General features: G+C 35.9%; 3 protein-coding genes across 4 annotated transcripts; all 3 read right to left on the bottom strand.

Moving 5' to 3' along the window:
* Window positions 1-1,003: 1,003 nt before the first annotated feature.
* Window positions 1,004-4,514, bottom strand: LOC109149523 (oligopeptide transporter 4-like). The gene is made up of 6 exons (XM_019297329.1): window positions 3,941-4,514; window positions 3,580-3,677; window positions 2,794-3,369; window positions 2,315-2,567; window positions 2,023-2,205; window positions 1,004-1,685 (listed from the first exon to the last, which is right to left on the bottom strand). Exons 1-6 carry the CDS (start codon window positions 4,442-4,444, stop codon window positions 1,071-1,073), a joined length of 2,229 nt encoding a protein of 742 aa, XP_019152874.1. The 5' UTR covers window positions 4,445-4,514; the 3' UTR covers window positions 1,004-1,070.
* Window positions 4,515-6,606: 2,092 nt separating this feature from the next.
* LOC109149522 (pentatricopeptide repeat-containing protein At3g24000, mitochondrial-like) lies at window positions 6,607-17,696 on the bottom strand. 2 transcript variants are annotated; one of them, XM_019297326.1, is made up of 3 exons: window positions 17,135-17,696; window positions 14,867-17,049; window positions 6,607-6,648 (listed from the first exon to the last, which is right to left on the bottom strand). In XM_019297326.1, the coding sequence occupies exons 1-2, from the start codon at window positions 17,225-17,227 to the stop codon at window positions 14,899-14,901; spliced, it is 2,244 nt and encodes a 747-aa protein (XP_019152871.1). In that variant the 5' UTR covers window positions 17,228-17,696; the 3' UTR covers window positions 6,607-6,648; window positions 14,867-14,898. The 2 variants fall into 2 exon arrangements, with proteins under 2 accessions (XP_019152871.1, XP_019152872.1); XM_019297327.1 differs by lacking the exon at window positions 6,607-6,648 and having other exon boundaries at window positions 14,811-17,049; window positions 17,135-17,339; window positions 17,480-17,696.
* Window positions 8,696-12,685, bottom strand: LOC109149521 (oligopeptide transporter 4-like). Its single transcript, XM_019297325.1, has 6 exons — window positions 12,091-12,685; window positions 11,605-11,702; window positions 10,670-11,245; window positions 10,073-10,325; window positions 9,801-9,983; window positions 8,696-9,406 (listed from the first exon to the last, which is right to left on the bottom strand). The coding sequence occupies exons 1-6, from the start codon at window positions 12,580-12,582 to the stop codon at window positions 8,792-8,794; spliced, it is 2,217 nt and encodes a 738-aa protein (XP_019152870.1). The 5' UTR covers window positions 12,583-12,685; the 3' UTR covers window positions 8,696-8,791.
* Window positions 17,697-18,063: the final 367 nt, after the last annotated feature.

Consider the following 18,063-nt stretch of genomic DNA (forward strand, 5'->3'; position numbering starts at 1 on the left):
CAATATGCCATGGTAGCAGAGAGAGAATCAAGAGAGAGAAGGGGTGGGGAGTCTCTGCAAATGTTGGGATATTACTCTGCCCAAGAAAAATAATTAATGATGAAGGATAAAGAACCAATAGAGAAATGACATGCTTATTTTTTATATATATATTTTTTATAAAATCAGTTTTGATTTTTTTTCCCTCCCCTCCCACATTATTCTCTTTCCTACTCACTCTTACATTCTCCCCCTAATAACCCCAACTGATAAGGATGCTCTTAGATAATATAAACTGCTGCTTGAAGCCTCAAACAAACAAAAAAAACAATCCTTTGCTCTCACAAAGACTCTAATTTTAAATTTGTGGTATCAAGTTAACAATATAACTAACTTGGTTGAGATTGGCTCCAACAAAAACAATTTTTGTTACAATATATACAATTATATATAGAAAGACATGCATGTAATAAGTATCAAAATATTTTTTATTAAGATCACCCCTCTAAAATATATGTTACACCAAATAGGCAGATACATAAGTAAAATGCATTTGATATAACAAAAAGTTAGAGTTAATTCAAAAAGAGGTATCTTATCTTTGGTGACAATTTCAAATTTAGTTTCAGACTATTGTTTTTATCATTTAACATCTCAGAACTATTTTTTTTGAACACTTTTAGTCATTCTCATGAGTTTTTCTATTTTTAGTAAGGACATTTTTGTTTTTTTTTCATTTTTTCGGGTTTCAACCGGTTTAATCGGTTTAAAACATTAGGTAACTTCTGATTTTTAGTAATTATATTTTCAACCGTTTTTAGTAAAGTTATAAACCAATTGAAACTGAAAAAATAACAAATGAAAAATATAAAAAGATAAAAATGCCCTTACTAAAAATATAAAAATCCATGAAAAGGACTAAAAGTGTCCAAAAAATAATAGTACGTTAAATGTTAAAAACAATAATGTGGGACTAAATTTAAAATTGTCACCAAACACAAGGAACCTTTGGTGGAATTAACCAAAAAGTTATATATTTTATATGACCAAACAATATCATAACATTTATTTATCCTAATATAAAATCGAAACTAAAATATGGGACAACCATCAACAGATATACCCTTAGCGGTGGGACAATTCGCAAGATCGCAATGCTCAGAGTTAGTAGTCCCCCACCATGACACATTTTTGTTCTCCAACCCCACCGTGAAGTACAAAAAGACTGCCATGAATGCAACGCCGGCATCCAACGCCGCGGAGAGGACATAATTATACCTCTGCCACCATTCCTTCCGGTACCTAAAAACAAAGAAGTTGAAGATGGTTCCGACCAAAATCCAAGAATTGTAGTTTAAGGCCGTTGCCGGCGGGATCTGAGAACATGCGCCAAGAAGAACAGGGAAGTTGATGAGGGTAATCCAGGTTTGCGAGGGGAAGGCCTTGTGGAGGAGAAATACCAGAAACGGACCCAATATTCCTCCAAGAAAGAACCAGTTAAGCGAAGAGTAATTTCCGAGCGAGCCAAAAATCCTCATCGGACCAACCAGCCCCCAGATAACAGAGGCATCGAAGAAGACACGGTGGCCCGGACAGGTCCAGGGACTATTGGAAAACTTATCCTGATCACATATGTGGTCTATAGAATGTAAGAGCCACCAGGCAACAATTGTATTGGTTGTTGAAGCAATGATGGTTCCAAAGACCTGTACCCAAAAGTTGTTGAAATAAGAAGAGAAGGGCTAGAAATATTCCATGGAAAAAAAATATGCATTTTTATTCCCTCAATTATTCTTTGCTAGTTATTTTAGTCTATAACTTTTTATCATTGTAATATACCCAACTAGACGCTAGGCCGAGGAGATTTTAACCCTAGGCGGCTTTTAGTTGGCTGGCCAACTAGGCGCTGAGTTGGGCGCCTAACTCCGCCTAGTTGGCGCCCAATTAGGTAGCTGAGTAGGCACCAAATTCGACGGGCTAGAAATAAGAACAGAAGGGCTAGAAATATTCCATGGCTAAAAATGCATAATAACAGAAATATACCTGAACCAAGAACATAGACCTTGGAGGAATCTTCATGTAATGACCCAGCTTGAAATCGCTAAGGAAAGAAACAGCATGACTCATGCTCATGTAACCATACGTCTTGAAGCAAACATTGGCTATAGGTCTCCCAGGATAGATTATACCCATAACGTATTCCGTTATGATATTTAGTCCTGGCGTCTGCCACAAACAGGAAGGAAAATGAATAACAGCCCAAAAGCGAATGAACATCATATATCAAAGCCTAAAAGCTAGCATTGAGGGAATAATATATAGCATATATAATTACAATGTTTGTGGTGGCTGTGATGATACTAATGGGCAGGGTAAAGATGAAACCCATGGCAGATGCAAGCAACAGTCCCCAGTATGGCATCTGGACCTCACTTTTCAAGAAGATGCATAGTGCCAGTGACACAATAATTGTCACTAAAAGAAGTGTGTAAAACCACCACGAAGGTATATCTTTGTACTTCCTCATCAATCTTGTATGTATATCCATCTTTTCCTTTGAAGCAGCTTTATATTGATCATAAATCTCTCTGCACCTCACAAGAGAACGAGTTTGGTTCAAGTAAAATACATACATAACCAAAGATATTCAACTATCAGTTTAAGCTTTTAGTTGAGATGGGACATATGTTTCAATTATCCCAACTAAGTTGGTCAGCTGTTGACATGGTAAACATGTACAAGGTTACAAGTTCAACATGAGTGAATTGAACTTAGCCTCTGGGTCACTCAAAAAAGAAAAATCGAAAATATTACCTTCCATAGAATAAAGCAACATGGGAAATTGTAGATGCAATTTTGGCAAATCCAAACCCATAAGTTAGAATAAACATTATGCTCAAGTGGACTGTCCCTTGCTTGGCGTATTGAGCTTTATCCAGCTCAAATTGATCATTGACAATGGCGGATATGTTATACTTTTGGCCCTGTGCAGTGAACAAGTGCGACGAATAGATGGGGAAGTTTTTGGCATCATAGAGATTGAATCCCCAGTAACATATAGGTACCACGACGTACATTATAGTCACGTAACCGACAAAGATGTTTGCAACGGTGAAGAATGGACTTATGAGAGGGCTGAAGAGAAAGGAGGCAATTGTGGCCCAGTCTAGCGTGAAAGCTCCGACTCCAAACCCATTCATGCCGGAACCAATCTGCTGTGCCGTCACGGATTTGGGAAACGCCCAGCAAACCCAGGAAATGCTCTGAAGAGTCTGGAAGAGGTAGCCAGGGAACAAGTACCAGCAAAAGCTACAAGCTAGTGCGATCATGAAGAATTTTGCTCGGGACATGTGCCGCTTGTCGTCTTCGTCTTCCTTTTCATGGAGGGTCCTGTGAATCATATCAATGGAACACAAGGATTAATATAATGCCAATGATTTTGTGTTCTAGTGACATGTAGTGGCTGTCCCACAGTCCTATATTGGAGGTCATGAGTTAGATCTTCAGTAAATATCTTCATGAGTTCGAGCCTCATGTTATATTGACTCATTTCTATGAATTTGTAATAATTTAAGATAAAAATAACATGTACATTCATACCGGAATAGTGAGATTTGGACGAGGGTGCTTGGCCACCACATGTGAGCCGGCTCAACTACATATTTTCTTATAAGTCCAGCCCAACCATATCCAAGTACCTGCCATGGTAAGCCGGTCGCCATTAGAGCAAACAAAAAATTTGAGCAGAATGACAATTCTAGTCATGTTGGTTAGAAAACGTTACAAGTAGTGAAATTTTATTGATTTTTTTAGCTATAGATAGATTTACTTCCTTTGTCGATTAAAATTATAAGAAGAAATTTATAATGCACACTTTCGATCATGTAATGGATGGGATTTCCCTTCTTGTCACCAAAAAATATTTGAGTAGAGAATAAAGAAAAAAGTAGGTAGTAGGTACCTGTGTGGTAAGAACAAGGAGCCAGCCAGCAAACAAAGAGATATTCCTGTGATAAAATGCGATTATAATGGTCACAATCCCAATGGCATAAGCGGTTCCATCTCCAAACGCGGCGCCGGCGTTCCCAAAAATGCTGATAAGAACGTGTTCCTTCATGTTAAACGGCCCCGGGTTAAGCGAGAATTGGCGGGACCCGAACCCGGGAATCCGGAACTTGGTGGTGGGCAGCGTGGCGGCCATGAAGCGTCCGATGGGGAGCGTGAACACCTGGACGGTGATCTGGGTGATGGTTAGTGGCTCCTTCCTGTAACTAAAGAATTGGTTGAGAAAGGAGAGGAGCACGCAGGAGAACACTCCCAGGACCCACATTCTGAAGGTCCATACGGGCAGGGTCGGGTCGTCGGTGGTGGGTACGGTTAGCCGGACTTGCTCGATCGGAGAAACCTCGTCTTCGTTTATCTCTCCGTCATGGATTCTCGGAGCCTCCATTTCCACACTCCTCATTTTTCTTTAGTGCAAGAAAGAAACGGAAGAAAAGCCCGGTAGACGGTGGATGACTTGATAAGGACTAATTAGTAATCACCTTTATAGCATCGACGACAGATTATATACCATTTTGGGTTACTCAAAAAAATAATAATACCATTTTGGGTGTTTCAAAAAAATAATAATACCATTTTGGGTGTTTCAAAAATATATATCTACAATCGGCAAATACAAATACAATACAATACATACATATTACAAACTTGACAAGAGCCAATAAAATTAAGACCCTAACGGGTACCCTCACATTTTGTTAGTATAAACTTTAGTAACGATCCCTCACATTTTGTTAGTCTAAACTTTAGTAATGAAATATGTCGTTAATTATTTATTATGCTTAACTTACTCATTCAAAATTACAAATAAGTTAAAAACCCAAATTTAAGCACAAAGTTAACATCGCCTCTACTAAGGTTTGATCTCATGACCCCCACATAAGAAATGTTACTACATGTCATCTAAGCACAAGGTGTTTGACAAGTGCTTGACATTTAATTAATCTTATTTTGATTATTTAGAACAAAACTCAATATTACAATTATGTTTTTGCATTATTGGAATGATTTAGGTCATTATGGTAGAGTCATTGTTATTATTATCAACTTATGGAACTAGAACAAGTAGTGGTACTACTCATTAACCTTATACAAATATAATAGATATTAATATTTTGTTCAATACTTTCACATGAGAATATACAACACACATCTCATAACATGTGAAACATATAGGGAAAAAAACTATCACGGCCAAATATCAAAAGGCACTTGCAAGATCCTAGTCATATACACAACAATGCAAATCTATAGTTTTCTACACCATAATCTCATTGCATGACGTTGCACACTATACTATCGCCAGTAACACAATTTCACATGACACACTAACAATAAAAAAGGAAAGGACAAGTACTAAGACTGCAAAATGACTTTTTCAAAAAATTGATAGAAAAAACTACTTTGAACAGCTTTTTGAATTTTAGCGTTTTGGAGCAATAAGATGTTACAAAAAGCTAATTAATTAAACACTTGTATTAACTGTTTAACCAAGTCAAACAACTAATAATAGTCAAATAAACCAAAATTGATTGATAAACTAATTATGTTATGAAAAGGGCATTTGTGTCATTGTAGAAAATGCGTTTACCCACTTAGATTTAGACTAGTACAGAGTAGTAAAAAAAGAGTCACTTTTTGGGTGTCTATAATGAATATCCGACAACAGAGAACGTGTACTTGGTTTGAGGGTAAAAACTCAAAGGTTAGAAGGCTTCTTTTTGTTTGTATAATTTGGAGTGGTGCTTTTCTTTTTCTTAATGATTAAAATTAATAAAATTATGTATTAAAAGTTACCATCTTGTCTGTGGTTATTCCCCAGGGCAGGTCAATTTGATATAATTATACATTTTTTTTTTTAAGTTTAAGAATCAATTGTATCTTTCTTGAGTTGAATGACCTAATTACATTTTCGTGTCTTGTTCGATGGCTATTTTGAGACTTATTCCAAATCATTTTCATACTAGTACTTTTTTAGTTCAATCATTTTGAACTTTTTTTTTTTATTTACTATACATATAAATACAGATTATATATTTAAAGATCATCATTTAACAAGATGAGAAAATGAGTTGAGGGTCTACTAGTGCTACTGTTGCACTGGTGAACATAATTTCAGTAGTCTCCAAGACAGGAATTATGAGTCTTTTAAGTTTGGAATTCAAAATTTATATATATAATTGTAATTATCAAGTATTTAATTATAATTATAATTTCAATTTCAATGTTTGAATCAAATGCCTCTAAATCTATGAAAGGAAAATAGAGGTGTAGGTTTAAGAAGGAAAAAAATTGGCTTTTGTGGGATACTTTTCTTACGTGCTGGCGTCATCAAGAGAAGCGTGGAGTATGAAATTTTAATGAAGGATTTACGGAATTTTACCGACTAAATATTTGATATAATTAATATTGCAGGGTCCACGAGAGACAATGGTCCCTCTTGGGCTCTTGGCATTACTCTCATTAGTTGACTTGTGAAAGTTACCGTGTGGAGAATCAATTGAAGGATTTCCGGCGAAAGAATTGAAGAGATTATGGAAACTTAATTTACTAATGAATATTTTTAATTTAATTTAAAATAAGTAAAATGGTAAGTGTATTTTTAAGGGATAAAATTATTATGTATTTTCAAAAAAAAAAAACATATTCTATGTAGACAATCGACCAACAGAATTCGTTTTCTTGATTGGAAAAATGGCCATGCTTATTACATTAATGTTATTGTCAATGTTTGATAGAAAAACCTAGGTAGATATTAGGCCCACTCAATTTGATTTTCTCAATTGGAAATAACGGACATATTTTTGAGTTCTACTACATGTACTTTCAAATTTTACTCTTTCATTTTTACACTATGATGTGATAAACAATGATATGATATTTTTATCATGTGGATCCCAGATAAAGTCTCTACATCAATGATTTGTGAGAGAGTAAAAATTGAGAATAAAAAGTGAGAGTCCATGTAGTATTTTTCCATATTTATTTCATTAATGTGGTTCTTAAGATTCAATCATTTTTATGAAATGACGTAGGTAAAAAGTGATAAATTATATACATTGTGGACCATGAATCAAAACGACATTGTTTGATATATAAGTTTTAACATATTCTGTAACTTTCTGTTTCTCATGTTTCAACACAAAATTTTAATTTATTCTATGCACAAAATCCTTACGCTTAATGTACAGAAATGCATGACATGATACACAGAAACCACGCATAACACGATATACATACACATATTTTATATTTTACTTATTCTCAGATCTGATTTGTGTAAATAATTTATGTCATATAGGCACATAATTGCATAATATAAGACATAAATTCGTAAAATAAGACATACAATGTGTTTTGTGTTATACAACTACTAATCAATTTCATGTACATAATCCTTATGCTTAATGTACAGATTTTAGTAACATAATGTACAGAAATGCATAACACAATGCACATAAATATGTTTTAGCTAACACGAACTGAAAAACAAACGGTCTCCATTAAAATTAAAGTTCAAAATGACGTCGTATATGATCATGTTCCACGGTATAACGATTGGTAAAAAGTAGCTCCACTCAATTTGCTTTTTATTTTTTTCCTGAATTGGAGATTATTTAAATAAAATTACGAAAATAGAGAGCACTCTTCCATTTTCTGTATTAGAAAATTGACAAATAAATGTATTCTCTATTTTTAAAATTTATTTCTTTATATAAATAAACAATTTTTCTTTTACTAAGGCACTTATATGAAAACTCCAAAAAACAAATAAGAATATATGGGTAGGGATGAATATTATTATTATTATTATTATTATTATTATTATTATTATTATTATTTTGGCATACAATATCTAATATTTCCACAGATATGAGTCTATTAGAATTGAATATGTTTTATATGTTCTTCAAAAAATAAAAATAAAAAAATTGAATATGAATTACATTGGCAAAGTTTTGACTTTTATTTAAAATAATTCATATTGTGGGGACCACAAGAGATAACGGCTCAACTTGGTCTCGTTGCATTATTCACTTTAGTTGACTTGTGTTTGGTTGACTTGGCTGTAGTCCTGTAGAACATATACTTTTGTAATGTATAGACTAAAATAAAATCCCATGTCTGATACGACTATGACAGACAGAATGGAATTAAAAATATCAATTATTTAGAATTGTAAGTATTTAATTATTAGTAGTATTATACACACACATACATATAGGTTTATATAATAATCTATATTAACATATAAATTCGAGAATCAATCTATGTCCTTTATCTAGATTAATAGATGGTACATGTCATCTATAACACAATGTACACAGATAATGTAATGCAAACACAATGCGCGCATGTTGTGTACCGCTCCATGCACCATGTTCTGGGCCGTTAGATTATGCAACATCAAGGGTGTGCACATGTTCGTTTCACACAATAAGACACCAGAAATTCAAAATATAAAACACAATTATATTTCAAGTACAAAATTCATATTATTAAGATATAAAATTTCATAACACAAAATACAAAAACTCATAACATCAGATACAATACATGCACTAGAGTTCACAGTGCATTGTGTACCCTCGTCCATAGTATAAGGATTGGTTAACCAATAGGCTTCCTTTAATACTTCTTTAAAAAAAAAAAAAAATAGGCCCTTTAATACAATTATGCTTGTACATATTATTTTGCAAACTATTAATTATCGACTATAACAAAAATAATTTTTTTGTATATCCAAATACTAAAACACCGGACAACCATCCACCGATATGCCCTTAGCGGTGGGACAAGTCGCAAGGTCACAGTGTTCCGAGTCATTAGTCCCCCACCACGACACGTTCTTGTTCTCCAAACCCACCGTGAAGTACAGAAAGACTGCCATGAACGCAACGCCGGCGTCCAACGCCGCCGAGAGGACATAATTATACCTCTGCCACCATTTCTTCCGGTACCGGAAAACAAAGAAGTTGAAGATCGTTCCGACCAAAATCCAAAAATTGTAGTTCAAGGAAGACGCCGGCGGCATAGCGTAAGTCGCTCCGAAGATAACCGGGAGGTTGATGAGGGTAATCCAAGTCTGCGAGGGAAACGCCTTGTGTAATAGCCACACTACAACCGGACCCAATAATCCTCCCAGAAAGAACCAGTTAAGCGCCGAGTAGTTTCCCAGAGAGCCGAAAATTCTCTTTGGACCAACCAGCCCCCAGATAACGGACGCATCGAAGAAGACATGGTCGCCCGGACAGGTCCAGGGACTATTCGAAAACTTATCCTGATGGCATATGTTGTCAACGGAATGTAAGAGCCACCAGGCAACAATTATATTGGTTGTTCCAGCAATGATGGTTCCAATGAACTGAAAGCAATAAAGTTGATGAAATAAGAATCAAAGCTACTGTTTGATAAATGGCTTTTAGCTGTTAGCTGATTGAGTTAATTAGAGGGTATAATTAGTTAATAACATTAATTGATTGTAGAAAGATGTTTGGTAAATTAACAGTTAGTTGATAGTTGTTTGATATAATTTATTTTTTCAAAAATTAATTGAAAAAGTTATTTTAATAGCTTTTTGAATTTTAACATTTTAGAGTACAAAAAGTTAATTAACCAAACATTTATATTAATTTTTAAACTAAGTCAAACAACTAATAGTGATCAAACAAATCAAAATTGACTTATAGGCTAACAATTTTACCAAACAGGGCCAAAAGGCCCGGTTAGAATGAATTGTACATTTATTATTTATATACCTGAACCAAGAACATTGACCTTGGAGGAATCTTCATGTAATGGCCAAGTTTGAAATCGCTAAGGAAAGAAACAGCTTGATATGTGCTCAAGTAACCATAGGTCTTGAAGCAGACATTAGCTATAGGTCTTCCCGGGTAGATTAAACCCATAATGTATTCTGTTATGATATTTAGTCCTATTGGCTGTGTCAAACAAAGAATATAATATAAGCAGAGAATTAAGGAAGATGAATCAGTTATGTATTGAATCCCAAAATCAAATAAATAATTACCAGGTTTGTGGTAGCCATAATGATGCTAATGGGCAAGGTAAACACGAAAGCAATGGCGGATGCAAGCAGGAGTCCCCAATATGGCATCTGAATCTCCTTTTTCAAGAAGATGCATAATGCAAGTGACACAAGCATTGCCGCTAAAAGAAGTATGTGAAACCACCAGGAAGGTATATCTTTGTACTTCTTCATCAATCTTGTATGAATATCCATCTTTTCCTTCGAAGCAGCCCGATATCGACTATAAATCTCTCTGCAACATACAAAGAAAAGAATTATTGTTGTTTATGTCTCATATGTACCATGTTTAGTGTCGCATATAAACATGTTGTTGGAAAAATGACTAAAATGTTTGAGTAGGCACATGCAATTCTCAAAATATGACGCTACTGTGAATTGGACAAATTTATGAAAAAAACATTTGGGAATTTCAGCAAACGCATGTCCCAAACGTCTTTTTCATAAATTTGTCCTATCCATAGCATAGTAGCGTCATATTTTAGAAATTGCATGTGCCTGCTTACACATTTCAGTCATTTTCTCCTAACCTGAATGTTTTATCATAGAACAAAGATTGGTAAGAAAACATTATATTACCTCCCATAAAACAGTCCAATATGAGAGAGTGTAGACGCAACCGTGGCGAAACCAAAACCGTAAGTCAGACTAAACATGGTGCTCAAGTGGATTTTCCCCTGCTTAGCATACTGAGCTTCGTCAAGCTCAAATCTATTGTTGACAATGGCGGATATATTATACTCTTGGCCTTGAGAAGTGAACAAATCGGACGAAAAGATTGGGAACTTTTGGGCGTCGTAGACATTGAACCCCCAGTAGAAGAAAGGTATGACCACATACATTATGGTCACATAGCCAACAAACACGTTTGCAATTGCGAAGAATGGGCTTATAAGAGGGCTGTACAGAAACGAGGCTGTTGTTGCCCAGTCCAGCGTGAAAGCCCCAAGCCCAAAGCCATTCATGCCCGAACCAAGCTGGTGGGCAGTCACAGAATGGGGAAATGCCCAGCAAACCCAGGAAATACTCTGAAGAGTTTGAAAGATGTAGCCAGGGAACAAGTACCAGCAGAAACTACAGGTCAGTGCAATCACGAAGAATTTGGATCGAGAGATTTGCCGCTTCTCATCTTCGTTTTCCTCTTCGTGGAGTGTCCTGTGAATCAAATGACCAGCAACCTTAAACTATCTGTAATCTGTGGTAAATGACGGTTAGCTGATAGCTGATTGTGCTAGTTAGAGGGTATAACTAGTTTATAACATTAGCTATTGTAGAAAAATGTTTGATAAATTAGCTATAGCTGTTTTGTATAAGTTCTTTTCTAAAAAAACTAATTGAAAAAGTTGTCTGGAGTAGCTTTTTGAATTTTAAAATTTGAAGTTGCAAAAAGCTAATTAACCAAACACTTATATTGATATTTTAACTAAATCAAACAATTAATAGTGATTAAAAAGCTAAAATTGACATATAGGCCAATTTTTTACCAAACAGGGCCAAAGTGATAAAATTTGTACCGGAATAGTGAGATTTGGACGAGGGTGCTTGGCCACCACATGTGCGCTGGCTCAACTACGTATTTTCTTAAAAGTCCAGCCCAACCATATCCGAGAACCTGCATACCACAATAAAGATCGTTATGTTGTGTAACCGTGTGCACCTTGTAAAATTGGATTCATAATTTCTATACTATAGATTCATAATTTCTATACTGTATATTCATAAAATCTATACTGTAACACAAGATTTTAAATTTAAATTGTCTATTATTCTTATTAATTTAAACCGATCCGATGTGGCCTATTAAGCTAAGACAGAAAAGACATACTTGTGGTCCATGCTTACTTGCTTAGTAGTTAATACTAAATGACATTTACCAAACAATCTTTTCCAGTTTTAGGCTGAATCTTTCCTCCGTCAGAAAATATCTCGAAATTTTCTTTATTTATTTTCCATATTATTAGTTTAATAAAAAAAGAGAAAAAAATAAAAAATAAAAATACCTGTGTGCAAACGACAAGAAGCCAACCAGTATAGAATGATATTTTCCTCCGGTAAAAAGCGATGATAATGTTAACAATCCCGACGCCGTAAGCGGTTCCATCTCCGAAGGAAAACCCGGCGTTCCCGAAAATGGTGATAAGCACGTGCTCCTTCATGTTAAACGGGCCCGGGTTAAGCGAGAATTCCCGGGCCCCGAACCCGGGAATCCGGAACTTGGTGGTGGGCAGCGTGGCGGCCATGAAGCGTCCGATGGGGAGCGTGGCCACCTGGACGGTGATCTGGGTGATGGTGAGTGGCTCCTTCCGGTAAGAAAAGAACTGGTTGAGGAAGGAGAGGAGGACGCATGAGAGCACGCCCAGGACCCACATTCTGAAGGTCCATACGGGCAGGGTCGGGTCGTCGGTGTTGAGTACGGTTAGCCGGACTTGCTCGATCGGAGAAACCTCGTCGTCTTCGTTTATCTCCGGCGCCTCTACTTCCAGTGTACCCATTTTTGTTGTAGTGCAGAGAAATGGAAGAAAGGTTAGAGGGTAGAACCGTAGAAGAGGACTAATCAGCTTAGAACTAGAAATGAAGCCACTTGTTGGGTGTCTATATACAAGAAAATTGAGCTGTCCATCGTTATCTATATACATGCAATACATACATATTTGAGTGTCAACTAGTGGGTTGAAAAAATTAAATCAACTTGATTGGTGTGACCGTGCACTCTTTCCCTTAAGAAAATTTGAGAGTTCAAACCCTATCTCATATTGAAAACTCAATCTGACCAGCACTTTATGGTACCAGCGGTGCTCCCTACAGTTAAAAATTAGCGAGAGTTGATCGTAATTATATCAAAATATATATTTTCATCCTTTCAATATATATATATATATTCGAGATTTTATCATGCATTTTGGTCTGGGTTGGGATTGGATTCCTCATGTTTAGACAAATACAATTTGGTGTGAGACATAATGCTAAATATATATGCTTAATTTAAGTGTCCTATAAAATAGATTCATGAACTTCAAAAAATAATTTGATAAAATTAGAAAGCCTGAATTATAAAATAAATGAAATATTAGTGTGTCTAGCAGTTTGATAAATGATAAGTACACGCCTACACCAAACGCAATCATCAATGATCATCACTAGACACTATTGTGTTGTTATTCTTCCACAATGGGTTGAATAGTCCAAGATGAGTGAACAAATGAAAGACAGCTTAATTATTGTGTGATGCTACTGTTGCTGCAGAGACCATAATCCAAGTCTTGGAAAATTTGTTTTCAAAAAAACAAAAAAAAAGTCTTGGAAAATTTTTGGAAAAATTATCAGCTTTCACACCTCTCATCTGTCAGTCTGTCCGATTGTCTTGTTTTGACTTTGTCGACAGTTTCAATTAAAGCACCGTTTGGTTAACAATACATTATATTTTTTAATTTTTATCTCTTACTTTTTTAATAATATACTCAAAAATGAAAAAAAAAAAAAAAAGAGTCATCAAAGTATATATTTGACATTGTTGACAAGCATATAGAAATCTATAGGTTATAAAAGATATTTTTTATTAAGAGTTAATTCATTTGTATTTTTTTATATTATATTTTAACGATTTTGTTGACAGATAAAAAATAGTCATGTCATAATAATACCAGGACCAAGACAGGAATAGTGAGCCTTTTAATTTTGGAATTCAAACTTTATATCTATAATTATAATTATCAAGTATTTAATTATAATTACAATTTTGATGATTTCAATATTTGAATCAAACATCTCGAAATCTACCAAAGAAAAATAGAGGTGTAGGTTTAAGAAGGAAAAAAACGGGTTTCTTAGGATAATTTTCTTACGTGCCGGCGTCATCAAGAGCAGCGTAGAGTATAAAATTTTAATGAAAGATTTTCGGCGAAAGAATGTAATAGATTACGGAATCTCGCCGACTGAATATTTGATATAATTAATATTGCAGGTTCCACAAGAGACAATGGTCCCTCCTGGGCTCTTGGGCTCTTGGCATTACTATCATCTCTTGTGCAAGTGGCTATGTGGAGAATCAATTGAAGGATCTCCGGCGGAAGAATTGAAGAGATTATGGAATCTTGACTAATGAATTTTTTAATTTAATTTAATATAAGTAAAATGGTAAGTGTGTTTTTAAGGGGTAAAATTATTATGTATTTTCAAAAAAAAAAAAAAAAAAAGTATTATGGATATCTTTTAGTAAATTGTGTTTTTAATAGATAATAATGTTGGATTTTTTTAAAACTACTTTCTGTTGTATAATGTCAGAAGTGCTGGAACGCCTATCTATGAGGCTCACTAATCACTATAGTGTAGGTTAAGCAATATATAGGTAATTTTGTAAATGTATCATAAGTTAAGATTATATATAAATATAATGTTTATAACCAATGTATTATTATTAATTTATTATCATACTTAATAAAATATTTGTTTCACTCATGTGAAAGTAAGCACACTATCAAACCGTATAAATCTTGTATTTTTCTTTCGTTCTTGTTCTTGATTTCTTGATTCCATTTTTTCTCAGCATTTTTTATAAACTAATATTTCATATAAATAGTTTTCATGTTACATGACAAAATGATCATTTAATTTGAAGTGAGTATAAATGTATGCGAAAATTAATTGAAGCATACATGTTTTTAAGAATAAAATAAATAAATAAATAAAAAGAAGTTAAAGTAAATTTGATACAAAATCATCCTTGTGCAGAGTCATGCTAATCTTCTGTGTATTATGCAAAGTCAATTACACTCCTTGCAAAAGCAATGGAATACCATCAACTAAAAATATCATGGCATCTCCAAGAGTGCAAAATCCCCACATGAACAGACTCCATTGGCAAATATGTGCAGCCTTTTACTGTCTCTAACAAGGATGTTCCTACCAGTTAAAGTAGATACCACCTCCAGAAAAACATGGCAATCCCTGCACATACCGATAGTCTTAATGACTCGAATGGCTGCAGCGCCTGGAGTGTTCAACAACCCAAACGCAACTGCCAGTTTTTCGCTGTGATAGCCTGCAGATTCAGTTGCTTCCTTGGGTTCGGTTTGTAATTCATAGCCAAGAGCCTTGGCCTGTTTATGCAAATCGCTTAAGAACTCTGCTACCTCTTTGTATGGCGGGTGAAGTTGGGCGTTGGTCTCAAATGAATGAACCTTGTCTCTAATGTTAATCCAGCTCCAGTCACGTAACTCTTTTATGTTGTTGTCTTCCATGATCTTTCTCAGTCGAGAGGCGTCCTCCAATCTCCCTTCTGAGATATACATGTTCAACAGTGAAGTATATGTCTCCGGGTGCTTTGGATTGAGGTTTAGCAGTTGCTCTGCAGCATAGAATCCCAGCTCTGATTTCCCATGGCTTCTGCAGCCTGCAATCAAGAGTGACCATGTAAACTCATTAGGCCGAATATCGTTCTCCTTCATAAACTCAAGAGCTTCCTCTATCCTCCCCAGCCTCGCGTACATGCTAATCAGGCACGAGTAATGGTCCCTTGCAGGCTTGATTCTGTACTTGCTTTTCATCATGTTGAAATACGCAAATGCTTCCTCCACCATTCCAGCATGGCTACAAGCAAAGAGAACAGCGGTAAATGTGACCAGGTTTGGCTTAACTCCCACAAATATCATGTCTTCAAAGAGCTGTAGTGCCTGTTTAGAACAGCCATTTTGTGCAAAGGCTGCAATCATGGAAGTCCAGCTTACCAAAGTTCTTGTGGACATCTCTACAAAAGAACGGCTCGCGCTATCAATGCTTCCGCATTTACTATACATGTTGAGTAGGGCAGTCCCCACAACCACGTTAGATAAGAAACCAGACTTGATTACTTGGGCATGAATCTGCTCCCCTTGCTCCATAGCTGCTAAATGACTGCATACAGTTAGTACACTTGAGAAGGTAAACAAGTCAGGTTTTACGCCAGATCGGTTCAGTCTCAAGAAAACGTTGAGTGCCTCTATTCCACAGCCATGACTTGACAGAACATCCTCTGCTAGATCTGTCAATTGGGCAATTCCTGCAATCATAGCATTCCACGAAACCAAACTTCGCGTTTCCATTCCATCAAACAACTTCCTTGCCTCCTTAACCAATCCACCTTTCAAGTATAGATACAGAAGTGAGTTTTTTATCAGTGGATTAGAACTATACCCAAGCTTAATGCTCAAAGAATGAACTTGTGATCCCAATCCTAAAGCCCACATCACAATACACGATCTCAAGGCATTAGACAGTGTGATTTCATTTGGCTCAACACCATTACAGAGCATATCAATGAAAAAACCCAGCGCCGTTCTAGAATCCCCATTATCTCCACAAGCACATATAACAGAGGTCCAAGATATCACATCCTTCTCCTCAATCTTCCGATACGCCTTAACTGCAGAATCCAAATCGCCACACTTGGTATACAGACTACAAAGAGCATTCCCAACACTTGTGTCATGCTCAGTTCTATATTTCACAACATAGCCATGAATTTGCTTTCCAGTCTCAAAATCAGACAATAAAGAACAAGCATTCAAAATAATCCCTATTGTCAAATTCGTGGGGTACCCTCCAACTTCCAGCATTTCCACAAACACCCGAATAGCAATCTCTGGCTGTTCTTCCTGAATATAACCTGACATTAGTGACGTCCACGTAACAACATTTCTTGTACACATTTTATCAAACAGCTTGCGTGCAGCCTCCATTCTTCCGAGCTTAGCATACGTATTCACAAGAAATGTCATGACAAACGAGTCCTGATATGAACCAGTCTTTACAATGTGACCGTGAATTACTTCAACGTCTGAAACTGAGCTGTTTTTCACACATTCTCGCAACACCGGAACATAAGCAGCTGATTCTACCTTCTCATTTACATTTCTTATCAGCGAAAGTCCCTTCCTGGTGTCCAGACTAAACGGGTCCACACCTCTTTCCAATGAAATGTGTTTCTGAAAGAAAGAAAATCATCAAAATTGAGTTCTTCACGCAACACATATAAGAACGTAAAAGAATAAACAAGGATAAATGTATTACCTTCTCAAAGGATAGAGAGGAGATATTGTTTCTCTTGAAATCTGGGTCAAGCTTGAGAGTGTTGCTTAGCACAACTGAAGGCATAGAAGCCATGGATTTGAGGAAGTGATTTCAGACTGTACTTTAACAGCAAATGTTATTATTTTTTTTAGCTTTTGCTGAAACGTGTTGGCCCTCCGAAGAATACGTTATCTTGTCGCTGGACCTACATGATAAAGATCCCTCTATTTACATTCACTCATTCAGGGTAAAGAAGACAAAGAGAGTCGGTGAGGTTTAGAGAGAGAAGAGTGAAAGTATGAATGTAAATATAATATTTTCTGAGATGTGCCCATTGAAATTCACATCTCTCTATTCGCGATGTTAAAATTTCTGGCAAATTCTTCCTCGTCGTGGAAGTAGCAGAAGCCATGGATGAGCTTAGCCTTGTAGTGAGAGATGGAGGCAATCTCCATCCAACACATAACCGCCACGCATGCCATGGAAGAAGGTCATGAGCTCCTTAGAGCTTGTTTCGATGGAGCGCAATGCATGACCAATGGCAATGGAGTCATAATAGTGACTTTTGAGTTTTTTGCCTACAAACTAACAAAAGTCACTAATCCCTGATGTCCACAAAAAGCCATTCATTCTTACATTTTTGTTTACAATCGGTCACACAAAAACCAAATCAATTGAGCTACCCATATTTTAGCAACAAGGATGAGACAAAGAACAAATATTTTACCAACTGTCGTCACGGGCTTTAGCTTAATGGTTCAGTATATCGTATTTGGAAGAAGAGGCCAATATTCAAATCTCGACGGCAGCAGTATTGGAATTATGTCCAAATTAGACAAATCCCTTGTGCGCGCGCACCCGCATTTGACTCTATCTACTGATTCATTGAGTCACCATGATTTACATCCTCCCAAATACTTTGTAGGGCA

Source organism: Ipomoea nil, unplaced genomic scaffold, assembly GCF_001879475.1.
Source record: "Ipomoea nil cultivar Tokyo-kokei standard unplaced genomic scaffold, Asagao_1.1 scaffold2159, whole genome shotgun sequence".
In the NCBI taxonomy this organism is placed as follows: Eukaryota; Viridiplantae; Streptophyta; class Magnoliopsida; order Solanales; family Convolvulaceae; genus Ipomoea; species Ipomoea nil.

What these genes read in the sequence shown, in the direction of transcription:
- LOC109149522 (XM_019297326.1), bottom strand. Translation starts at nt 17,227, where the DNA reads ATGGCTTCTATGCCTTCAGTTGTGCTAAGCAACACTCTCAAGCTTGAC. An exon ending in CCTCTCTATCCTTTGAGAAG is followed by an intron (nt 17,050 to 17,134) that starts GTAATACATTTA and finishes TCTTTCTTTCAG; the next exon opens with AAACACATTTCATTGGAAAG.
- LOC109149523 (XM_019297329.1), bottom strand. Translation starts at nt 4,444, where the DNA reads ATGAGGAGTGTGGAAATGGAGGCTCCGAGAATCCATGACGGAGAGATA. An exon ending in GTCCAAATCTCACTATTCCG is followed by an intron (nt 3,370 to 3,579) that starts GTATGAATGTAC and finishes TATGATTCACAG; the next exon opens with GACCCTCCATGAAAAGGAAG. An exon ending in GGTCTATGTTCTTGGTTCAG is followed by an intron (nt 1,686 to 2,022) that starts GTATATTTCTGT and finishes TTTTGGGTACAG; the next exon opens with GTCTTTGGAACCATCATTGC.
- LOC109149521 (XM_019297325.1), bottom strand. Translation starts at nt 12,582, where the DNA reads ATGGGTACACTGGAAGTAGAGGCGCCGGAGATAAACGAAGACGACGAG. An exon ending in ATTGGACTGTTTTATGGGAG is followed by an intron (nt 10,326 to 10,669) that starts GTAATATAATGT and finishes TGTATGTTGCAG; the next exon opens with AGAGATTTATAGTCGATATC. An exon ending in GGTCAATGTTCTTGGTTCAG is followed by an intron (nt 9,407 to 9,800) that starts GTATATAAATAA and finishes TATTGCTTTCAG; the next exon opens with TTCATTGGAACCATCATTGC.